The following is an 11674-nucleotide window of genomic DNA, read 5'->3' as shown; positions in this document are numbered from 1 at the left end:
TGGCTATTTTGAAGAAACTAGAATATAAAACATCTTTTCTAAGTACATAACTCCACATGTGTTCATTCCTAGTTTGGATGTGACAATCTACAATGTAAATAGTCATGAAAATAAAGAAAACACATTGAATGAGAAGGTGTGTCCACACTTTTGGCCTGTACTCTATATATATTTATTTATATATATATATATATATATTTTTAAAATAGACCATAATATATCTTTTGTTAATAAAGTTTGTGTGAAATAATGGAATGTTTCAGTCTCTCCAATTGTTCATTGGGCATGGTAGCCAATATGAGTTAGTTTTAAATATAGTATTAGTAATATTATTCTACAGTCCTTGAGACATGGGTCCATGTTGCAACATACGGTGATGGTCGTGGATCAAGGCAATGGCACAACAATGGCCCTCCGGCTCTCGTCCCGGTATCTGTGGATTGAAAAGGGCATCGATAAAATGCAGATGGCAGAACATCTGCCCCTTGCACCGGCAGACCTGACAATGAACAAGTCCAAAGCTAGTTATTGTAACATTACAGTCATTAAAAAGAGGGGGAAAGTGATCTGTTGTCATATCTGTCATGGCTAGACCTCCCAGCAATACTCCTGTTTTGACACAGGCACACAAGACAACACACGTGTGGTCGCACAGGTGCGCACACACACATGTAATTCAACACACAGGTGATCACCAGCTTCATGCTGTCAGGTTCAAACACTGATGACATCTATTAATCTGACAAGAAGCAAGGAATCATGCAGAGACAGAGTTCAATTTAGCTCATGAGGAGAATGCATGGAGCTGCACACTTAGTCACAGTCTCGCCCTACGCTCTAAGGCAGTGGTCCCCAACCACCGGGCCACGGCCCGGTACCGGTCCGCGGACCGATTGGTACCGGGCCGCGCAAGAAATTTAAAAAAAAAAAAATTAAATTTTTATTTTTTATTTTTTTAAATTAAATCAACATAAAAACACTATATATACATATTGTGTATGTGTATGTCAATATAGAGCAATACAGTCTGCAGGTATACAGTCCGTAAGCACACATGATTGTATTTCTTTATGAAAAAAATAAATAAAAACAAACCCCCTCCCCCCCCCCCCCCCACTCCCCCCGGTCCGTGGGACAAATTTTCAAGCGTTGACGGGTCCCCAGCTACAAAAAGGTTTGGGACCACTGCTCTAAGGTACAGCTCCCGTGTCCCTCTATTTATTCAGGAGTTCCACAGTCAACACCACTGAGGCCGCCTCTAAAAGGAGTGGTCACATATATCATGCAAAGCAGCTCCAGTTCGCACAATACGTGACGGAATGTGCTGGGGCCTTATGATTGCCTCTGCTTAGTCTGGTGCTGTCGTCTTATCTTCCTTGAGGTCCTTGGCTGTTAGCGGGCTAAAACAAAGATAGCATCTGCGGCTGAGGCCACCCTTCAGACAAGAAGTGTGGTCCTTACACAGATAGAAAAAAATGCAGCTTGAGCACAATACCTAATAACTATAGCAACAGACTTTAAGCATACTAAAGTTGTGTGATAATATATCCATGATTTTTCTAACAATACACGAGTGGTTAGTGACGTCTTCAGCCCTCCAAAGCACTTTGGAAAATTGCTTTTGTTTTTTCATGTATTTCTCGCTGAAAATAATTGCTATGATAAAGTTATTCTTTTCAAGGAGATGTTGAAACATGGATCCAAAGTCCGTTTGAAGGAATATATTTTGAAGCAAAAATGAGAAGAATAACATTTTGTAAACATAAAATATGCTGCAAGATCAGTCTTTTTTTTTTCCAACTCGACAAAAAAAAGTAGCTGAGGTAAAAATGCTCATTTCAGTGAGATGTGCTGCTGGTTCTGCAAGCACACCACCGCTCTCTCCTCACCACTTCCTGTGCTTCTTCACAACCCGGAGAACAGCAGCTGCTTGCCAGGCTTGAGAGACACTCCAGGATGGCATTTTGCTGGACATTCTGTCTTCTGCTACTTTTCTTTCCACCGACAGGTAAAACAAACCACTTCTTCAAATCTTCAAAGTCCAAATGGCCATGCGTGTCATCTTCTAGATGTTGGACGTGTGTTGCTGCACACAGGAAGTACATGAGGTGGTTTTTTTACACCAGTTAAAAAGAGAAAGGCAGCTAAATTGTAAACATTTCAACTCTTGTTATAAACGTGTTATTCTGTTAGAATGAATCAGTTTGCTCTGGTGGATATAAACGTTAAATAATCGCAGCTTGTGTCGTTTTATTTATAAGAACCTTTGATGAACATTTGTGCTAAGACAGAAGAAGGGATGGCAATGTTCTTCGTTGATGGCAGACAACTTATCGTAATCCATCTGCTTCAACTTTGACCCCAGCGGAGGCCGTGGTGGTGTACGACCCCAGACTGTGCTACATCCTGGATGGCTTCCTGGGTCTGTACGGCCTGGTGATTACCGCCATGTTCATCAAGGAGAAGGTTAGTCCCTTCATGATGTCATTCTGCACAATGTGACGCACCCTGTCGGTCTTCTTGCAGTTCTTCAAAACTAACTCGTATGGCAGCTACACGGTAAGTGGAAGATCTTCTCTCACCTTCCGCCATTTCAAATTGCACAAAAACTAAATGTTTTGCTCTTGTTCAGGATCAAAAAGGCCGAAAGGCAGGAGGCGACTTGCAGCAGAGAGGCGACCTGGAGAGAGGACGAGTAAGTGTGTGTGTGTGTGTGTGTGTGTGTGTGTGTGTGTGTGTGTGTGTGTGTGTGTGTGTGTGTGTGTGTGTGTGTGTGTGTGTGTGTGTGTGTGTGTGTGCGCACACTACCGTTCAAAAGTTTGGGGTCACCCAAACAATTTAGTGTTCGAGCCTTCATTTCTAAGAACAAGAATAGACTGTCGAGTTTCAGATGAAACTTCTCTTTTTCTGGCCATTTTGAGCGTTTAATTGAGCCCACAAATGTGATGCTCCAGAAACTCAATCTGCTGAAAGGAAGGTCAGTTTTGTAGCTTCTGTAACGAGCTAAAGTGTTTTCAGATGTGTGAACATGATTGCACAAGGGTTTTCTAATCATCAATTAGCCTTCTGAGCCAATGAGCAAACACATTGTACCATTAGAACACTGGAGTGATAGTTGCTGGAAATGGGCCTCTAGTATATATTGCACCAAAAAGCAGACATTTGCAGCTAGAATAGTCATTTAGCACATTAGCAATGTATAGAGTGTATTTCTGTAAAGTTAAGACTAGTTTAAAGTTATCTTCATTGAAAAGTACAGTGCTTTTCCTTCAAAAATAACGACATTTACATGTGACCCCAAACTTTTGAACGCTAGTGTATATTAGGGGTGTAACGGTACACAAAAATGTCGGTTCGATACGTACCTCGGTTTAGAGGTCACGGTTCGGTTCATTTTCGGTACAGTAAGAAAACAACAAAATATACATTTTTTGGGTTATTTATTCACCAAATTTGCAAAATCTTCCACCAAAAATATTTTTCTTAGTGTAATATTTGATGTGAAGTAATGGGAACCTTGGATGGGTCAATAATTCATAATAACATTGATTTTGATTCAATATTATGTTTTGAGCAATGACAGTTTGAAAGAAAAAAAAACAGCTTTGTTTTATTAGTCAACATTGCAACTTTTTCTAAATGACATTTAACCTTTAAGCTTTTTTATTTCACTTTTGTTATGTTTTTGTTTATTGTAATAGTATTTTTAGAATGTGCCGTGGGCCTTTAAAACATTAGCTGTGGGCCGCAAATGTCCTCCGGGGCACACTTTTGACACCCCTGCTATAGATAATAAAACATTAAATGTGATAAATCTATGGATAAAAAGCAGAGCCTGGCGACGTTTATCATAACTCTCTCTCTCTCTCTCTCTCTCTGCCCCTCCCTCACCAATGCTGCTGTTTGTTTTGTTTTCAACCCCTTCTTAACCCTGAACGTACATTGAAAATACACGCAACCCTAACTCAAAATGCCGGACATTTGAGGCATTTAAGAAACTCCGCCCTGACAGCTCGGCAAAAGAGGTGAAAAGAGGACGTATGGTCAGTCTATCCTAGCCCGTTAGCTGCTAGCATGCCGTGTGTTGTGCCTCGGCATGCATTGTTTACACAACGTGCGTTACGCTACTTAATATGTCCGTGTGGAAACTCGTTCAGTACACCTCCGAACCGGAACACCCGTACCGAACCGGTTCTATGGGTGAGGGCGGACCTACGTCACTTCCGCCTACCAATCCCCTAGCAACCGGGAATTGGTTGCAAACAAAGCAGCTCACAGCGAACACAGCATTGACAGAACAAGCATTTAACGAGCGTTGTGGCTTGGAAGTCGGCGTTAAATCCTTCATTTACGCATTTTTACTTATTCGCATATCGTGTGAAAAAACGAAAATGTATTATTTGCATCAGACTCGTCTCAGTGAACTTTAAAGCTTCTCAGGCTTAGCTTAGCTTGCTAGTTAGCTTAGCCTGCGCGCTACTAAAAAAGAGACGCGGAAGTTATCAACAACAAGATCAAGTGTTAGTGTATAAAATATTGAGAGATTTGAGGGCTACATGTATTGTTTAAGTACAACTGTTCTTCGCCAGGTGTTCTTTGGCCGCCCTGGCTTACGTTTTCCCGGTGGTGTCCATCTTAATGCTGCCTTTGGTATCCTCTCGTTGTCCGCTTTTCGAAAATAGCTAGCTAGGCTATAGACCAGGGGTCACCAACGTGGTGCCCGCGGGCACCAGGTAGCCCGTAAGGACCAGATGAGTAGCCCGCTGGCCTGTTCTAAAAATAGCTCAAATAGCAGCACTTACCAGTGAGCTGCCTCTATTTTTTACATTTTATTTATTTACTAGCAAGCTGGTCTCGCTTTGCTCGACATTTTTAATTCTAAGAGAGACAAAACTCAAATAGAATTTGAAAATCCAAGAAAATATTTTTAAAGACTTGGTCTTCACTTTTTTTTTTTTACTTTGCTTCTTATAACTTTCAGAAAGACAATTTTAGAGAAAAAATACAACCTTAAAAATGATTTTAGGATTTTTAAACACATATACCTTTTTACCTTTTAAATTCCTTCCTGACAATTTAAATCAATGTTCAAGTTTTTTTTTTTTTTTTGGTAAAGAATAATAAACACATTTTAATTTAATTCTTCATTTTAGCTTCTGTTTTTTCGACGAAGAATATTTGTGAAATATTTCTTTAAACTTATTATGATTAAAATTCAAAAAAAATATTCTGGCAAATCTAGAAAATCTGTAGAATCAAATTTAAATCTTATTTCAAAGTATTTAGAATTTCTTTTAAAAATGTTGTTCTGGAAAATCTAGAAAAAATAATGATTTGTCTTTGTTAGAAATATAGCTTGGTCCAATTTGTTATATATTCTAACAAAGTGTAGATTGGATTTTAACCTATTTAAAATATGTCATCAAAATTGTAAAAGTAATCTTAATCAGGAAAAATTACTAATGATGTTCCATAAATTATTTTTTTTATTTTTTCAAAAAGATTGGAATTAGCTAGTTTTTCTCTTCTTTTTTTCGGTTAAATTTTGAATTTTAAAGAGTCGAAATTGAAGATAAAATATGTTTCAAAATTGAATTGTCAATTTTTTCGTGTTTTCTCCTCTTTTAAACCGTTCAATTAAGAGTAAATATCATTAATTATTAATAATAACATAGAGTTAAAGGTAAATTGAGCAAATTGGCTATTTCTGGCAATTTATTGAAGTGTGTATCAAACTGGTAGCCCTTCGCATGAATCACTACCCAAGAAGTAGCTCTTGCTTTCAAAAAGGTTGCTGACCCCTGCTATAGACTATATAGTATATACCGCATGTTATTGTCGTACAACAACAACTTCCGCTGTCGAACGTTATAAGGTACAAATTCAACAAGTACAACATTAGCACGGACGGTATAGCCAAGTTGTGGTTAAGAAGGTGGATTTTTGTTCCTTATATTTACCAGAAACGAAGTGATCCGAACACACGATCCGGGACTTTGCGGGACTCCAGTGAGAACCGTCCTGGTTTTCCCGGTGTAAAGCTGCGAGCCATTTGTCTCGTCTCTGTGGGCTTTTATCGCGCTTTGGCAGAACAAAATACAACCTTTGTTTTCCCTGTTTCCAGTTGTGGTTAGCACAGGGGTCGGCAACCTTTACCACTCAAAGAGCCATTTTGGCAAGTTTCACAAATTAAAGAAAGTAATGGGAGCCACAAAAAAAATTTTTAAATTTAAAATGAAAAACACCGCATACAAAGCTTAAATGCTTTGTGCTATGTTAACCAGGGGTCTCAGACACACGCACCGGCACGCACTTTAATGTGGAAATTTGATGTTAGTGCAGCCCGCAAGTTTTGAATGAATGGCGCTTGATAGCGTCATACCTGCCAACCTTCTCATTTTTCCCGGGAGACTCCCAAATATCAGAGCGTGATGACACTACATTTGGCGCCCTCTACAGTCTGCCCTAGCAGTGTACCTGCTCAACCACACGTAGAATGCAATCTCAGCTTGCTCACGTAAGTGACAGCAAGGCGTACTACCTCAGTAGCCACACATCTTACACTGACAGTACCAATACCCAGAATCCCATGCAGCCCTAACTCTTCCGCTCAACCAACGCACGGAGAGGGGGGGGGGGGGGGGGGGGGGTTGATGTGTGGGGGGATTTGGTGGTAGCGGGGGTGTATAATGTAGACCGGAAGAGTTAGGGCTGCATGGGATTCTGGGTAATGGTTGTGTTGTGTTTATGTTGTGTTACGGTGGGATGTTCTCCAGAAATGTGTTTTTCATTCTTTTTTGGTGTGGGTTCACAGTGTGGCGCATATTTGTAACGTAACAATGTTAAAGTTGTATTGATACGGCTACCGTCAGTGTAAGCTGTGTGGCTGATGAGTAAGTATGCTTTGCTGTCTCCTGTGTGTGCAAGTAATAACAACATACAACATGTGGCCAGACTGGCACGCTGTATGTAAATGCTATAGAGGACAATTACTGCAGTGCAATTAGGGCACGCCCTTTATTTAGTAATTAGAGTGTAAATAGGATTATATATTCCCTGGGAGTTATCTATGAGAGACACTGAGATCCATAAGTCTCCTGGGAAAATCGGGGGGGTCGGCAAGTATGCAGCTGAGCCGCATCAGAGTGGTCAAAGAGCCGCATGCGGCTCCGGAGCCGCGGGTTGCCGACCCCTGGGTTAGCACAACCAAAAACAACACCGTTTTTCGGCATTTTGGAGGCAGAATGACGGGTTTAACCAGCGTAGGTCGACAGGTTAAAGAGTAATGTTTGTTTTCAACGCCAGTCTGGTTGCTATGGCTGGAAGAACCCGTATGTAGCTCAGTTGCCCGGATGTTGGCCCTCACCCATACAAATACACGTACCGTTACACCTCTAATATATATAAATATATACACTGTATATCTTCATAGATGTTGTTGAAATTGTGAGGCCACCACTGAGTGTGTACTATGCCACAATGTTGTTCTAACAACCGATGCTAATGTGTTCCCCTGACAGAACCGCTGGCTGACGGACAATGCAACATACACGGTACCAATTTGAACATTGGCTTGAGTTCTGTCTTGCCCTCATGTGCGTGTGGTTGTGGCTTGTGCAGCCCTTTGAGACATGTGTGATTAAGGGCTATTTGAGTCATTTTTAATTGACTGATTGAACATGTGATTTAGGTTTGGCGTTGGTAAATGAAACACAAGACGTTGTTATGCGTGTGTTCTTGTTTTAGGGCTTGAATAGGCAAACAGACGGCGACTACAAAGAACTTCCTGTTAAAAGAGAAGTATGTCATCATTCCCGCACTCTTTACTCACAGTTTGTGGAATGGAATGATCTTTATTGTCGTTGCACAAACACAACAAAATGTACAATTATTTTCATTCAACCATTCCGGTTTTTTTCTGCTTTCCAGCGACCCAGAAAGAACGAGTTGATTTACCAGGTGAGTGGACCTGGTAAAGTTTTAATCGGAATGCAAATTCGTTTCCTCGTTATTTCAACTCGGAAACCATTTTGTGACTTCAGGGTCTGAGCTCTGCAACCAGAGACACGTACGACACTCTGCAGATGAAGCAACTTCCTGTGCGCACAACAGACCGCCAGGCAGACTGAACTCTCTTTTCAATGTGCTTTTTTGCTCTTTAATATGTCGTCTTTCAATCATTCACATGGAGTATACAAAATAAAACCTGCGTCATTTTCTATTTATTCCCGTGTTTACTAAAACCAAGCCCACCACATACATGCACACATACCTATACAGTCGTGGTAAAGAACATCATGTCATGGCTGTCTTCACTTGACAATCATTTCTTATTTTTGTGTGATGTAGAGATTGGAGCACATACTTGTTGTTGTTAGTGATGTAGTGATTGGAGCACATACTTGTTGTTGTTAGTGATGTAGTGATTGGAGCACATACTTGTTGTTGTTAGTGATGTAGTGATTGGAGCACATACTTGTTGTTGTTAGTGATGTAGTGATTGGAGCACATACTTGTTGTTGTTAGTGATGTAGTGATTGGAGCACATACTTGTTGTTGTTAGTGATGTAGTGATTGGAGCACATACTTGTTGTTAGTGATGTAGTGATTGGAGCACATACTTGTTGTTAGTGATGTAGTGATTGGAGCACATACTTGTTGTTGTTAGTGATGTAGTGATTGGAGCACATACTTGTTGTTAGTGATGTAGTGATTGGAGCACATACTTGTTGTTGTTAGTGATGTAGTGATTGGAGCACATACTTGTTGTTGTTAGTGATGTAGTGATTGGAGCACATACTTGTTGTTGTTAGTGATGTAGTGATTGGAGCACATACTTGTTGTTGTTAGTGATGTAGTGATTGGAGCACATACTTGTTGTTGTTAGTGATGTAGTGATTGGAGCACATACTTGTTGCTCACAAAAAACATTCATGAAGTTTGCTTCTTTTATGAATTTATTATGGCTCTACTGAAAATGTGAGGGTGAAAAGTATACATACAGCCAGGCCTGGCTGGCCCTAACCAATCTGGCGCCCTAGGCAAGATTTTAGGTGGCGCCCCCCCACATCGGCAGTGAAGTGTATACACTCACAAGAAACCGAATAGCTTTGTCTTTGACCTTTTTTTTTACTTAAAGAAAGCAAATTAACATATTATATGAGAATGTTATGTTATGATTATCTTTAACCGAATCACAGCAGTGCTCAAATTAAAAAACAGCATTCCCTCTCATGTGATATTGCTTAATTAACATTAATGATGTGCACTTTAACAACTAGGCTTACAACTATACCTAATATATAAAGGGGTGGAAAAGTGACTATTACCTGCAGGGCAAACATTAGCTAACCAGAAGGCAATAACAATGTAAACAAAAAACACCTGCTTAAAAGATCTAATACAAATGTCCCTGAGGAATGTAAGGTGGGAGTACTGTAACTACCTAACGTTACATTATTATTTTCCATAACAATTTAGCCCCCTCCACAATATTAACCCGACGTTAAAACAGAACTAGCTATTTATTGATTAGCAATTGCCGAATCATGTAACATTAGCTTAATGCTAAAAAGCCAGGTTACTATCACATTCTGTAACAGACAAATAATTTCATGTAGGCTAACGTTACCTACCTGCTACCTCTGTCTTTTTCTCATTTCTCCTCTTCTTTTTTCTTTTTTCTTCCCTGGGCACCTGACAGTTTTGGCCGTTTTGACATCTTGTGTTGATTTTTTGATGTGGTGACGTCCAAAAAGAGTCATGATACGGGAAGGGAGGGGGCGCACCGTGCGGGGGGGGGCGTAATGTTGTAACAAATAATATTTCTATTAAATAGGCTTTACTTTGCATTTTAATTAACGTGGGATTATTTTTTGTATTTAGAAATAATAGTACCCACTTTTTTTTGTTTTTCTCCAACATTTGTGGCACTGGCGTGGCGCCCCCTGATGGACGGCGCCCTTAGCATTTGCCTATACGGCCTATGCCACAGGCCGGCCCTGCGTACAGCAATGTTAATATTTGCTTACATGTCCCTTGGCAAGTTGACCTACAATAAGGCGCTTTTGGTAGCCATCCACAAGCTTCTGCTTGACCACTTGACCACTAAATTGCTGCAGTTCAGCTAAATGTGTTGCTTTTCTGACATGGACTTGTTTCTTCAGCATTGTCCACACATTTAAGTCAGGACTTTGGGAAGAAAACCTTCATTCTAGCCTGATTTAGCCATTCCTTGACCACTTTTGAGGTGTGTTTGGGGGTCATTGTCCTGTTGGAACACCCAACAAGACCCAACCTCCGGGCTGATGATTTTAGCTTGTCCTGAACAATTTGGAGCTAATCCTCCTTTTTCATTGTCCCATTTAAAGCAGCAGTTCCATTGGCAGCAAAACAGGCCCAGAGCATAATACTACCACCACCATGCTTGACGGTAAGAATGGTGTTCCTGGGATTAAAGGAGTGGTCAAAAATTGAAGCAGAAGCTTGTGGATGGCTACCAAAAGCGCCTTATTGCAGGTCAACTTGCCAAGGAAGCAAATATTAACATTGCTGTATGTATACTTTTGACCCTCACATTTTCAGTAGAGCCATAATAAATTCATAAAAGAAGCAAACTTCATGAATGTTTAATACATTGAGCTGGATGGATAAAAACATCCATGATGTTGGTGTTCTGATGATGAGTCACAATTGGCAAAAAAAACATACCTAAAATTGGCAGAGGGATTCTCTCCCGCAGATGATTGTTCCTTTAGTGATGAAGATGACGTGCAGTAAAGCCACAATAATGTGTGTCCTCAGCCATATTTAGACAAATGTATGCTTTTAGAGAAAACAATGGCCAAAACCTTACATTTAAGTTGTTTACTCTGTAAACCAAAATCATAACTGCTCCCTTCATCTAACTTTCATTTTTTTCCTGACTTTATTACCTTTATGAGCCACTTCTTCTGGGACTATGTGAACATATTTGAAAACCCAAGAACATAACCGCAAAATGCAGTGGCGGGCCGTGCGTTTCCCACCTAGGCCTTCAGTGGTGTGCCACTTCAATGATGACCTCTCCAAATATCATCACTGATGTCACCACATGACCATTGCTGGACAAATACTATACAGGAACACATTTACACACTACTGTGCATCAACAGTGTACAAAACGGGTTATTTTCTGGCGCATTTAAAAATCAATTAAAACACATCAGCAATTAAACTGACAGTTGACAGGTAGAAAACAAAGATGCTAAACTGACAGTTGACAGGTAGAAAACAAAGATGCTAAACTGACAGTTGACAGGTAGAAAACAAAGATGCTAAACTGACAGTTGACAGGTAGAAAACAAAGATGCTAAACTGACAGTTGACAGGTAGAAAACAAAGATGCTAAACTGACAGTTGACAGGTAGAAAACAAAGATGCTAAACTGACAGTTGACAGGTAGAAAACAAAGATGCTAAACTGACAGTTGACAGGTAGAAAACAAAGATGCTAAACTGACAGTTGACAGGTAGAAACAAAGATGCTAAAGTGACAGTTGACAGGTAGAAAACAAAGATGCTAAACTGACAGTTGACAGGTAGAAAACAAAGATGCTAAATTGACAGTTGACAGGTAGAAAACAAAGATGCTAAACTGACAGTTGACAGGTAGAAAACAAAGATGCTAAACTGAC

At 40.1% G+C, this 11674-nt stretch overlaps 1 protein-coding gene across 1 annotated transcript; it reads left to right on the top strand.

Moving 5' to 3' along the window:
* The first annotated feature begins 1308 nt into the window (after positions 1 to 1308).
* On the top strand, positions 1309 to 8213 carry LOC133651818 (T-cell surface glycoprotein CD3 zeta chain-like). Its single transcript, XM_062050010.1, has 8 exons — positions 1309 to 2008; positions 2366 to 2466; positions 2527 to 2559; positions 2633 to 2695; positions 7521 to 7553; positions 7747 to 7800; positions 7930 to 7959; positions 8043 to 8213. Exons 1-8 carry the CDS (start codon positions 1957 to 1959, stop codon positions 8127 to 8129), a joined length of 453 nt encoding a protein of 150 aa, XP_061905994.1. The 5' UTR covers positions 1309 to 1956; the 3' UTR covers positions 8130 to 8213.
* The last annotated feature ends 3461 nt before the right edge of the window (positions 8214 to 11674 follow it).

This window comes from Entelurus aequoreus, linkage group LG01, assembly GCF_033978785.1.
Source record: "Entelurus aequoreus isolate RoL-2023_Sb linkage group LG01, RoL_Eaeq_v1.1, whole genome shotgun sequence".
NCBI classification, from domain to species: Eukaryota; Metazoa; Chordata; class Actinopteri; order Syngnathiformes; family Syngnathidae; genus Entelurus; species Entelurus aequoreus.
The sequence above is the reverse complement of the archived record's forward strand: the minus strand, read 5'-3'. Positions and strand labels throughout refer to the sequence as shown.

Bases quoted from the DNA above. Each gene is read 5' to 3' on its own strand.
- LOC133651818 (XM_062050010.1), top strand. From the start codon at position 1,957: ATGGCATTTTGCTGGACATTCTGTCTTCTGCTACTTTTCTTTCCACCG. The intron at 7,801-7,929 runs GTATGTCATCAT...TCTGCTTTCCAG, and splicing joins AACTTCCTGTTAAAAGAGAA to CGACCCAGAAAGAACGAGTT. The intron at 7,960-8,042 runs GTGAGTGGACCT...TTGTGACTTCAG, and splicing joins AGAACGAGTTGATTTACCAG to GGTCTGAGCTCTGCAACCAG.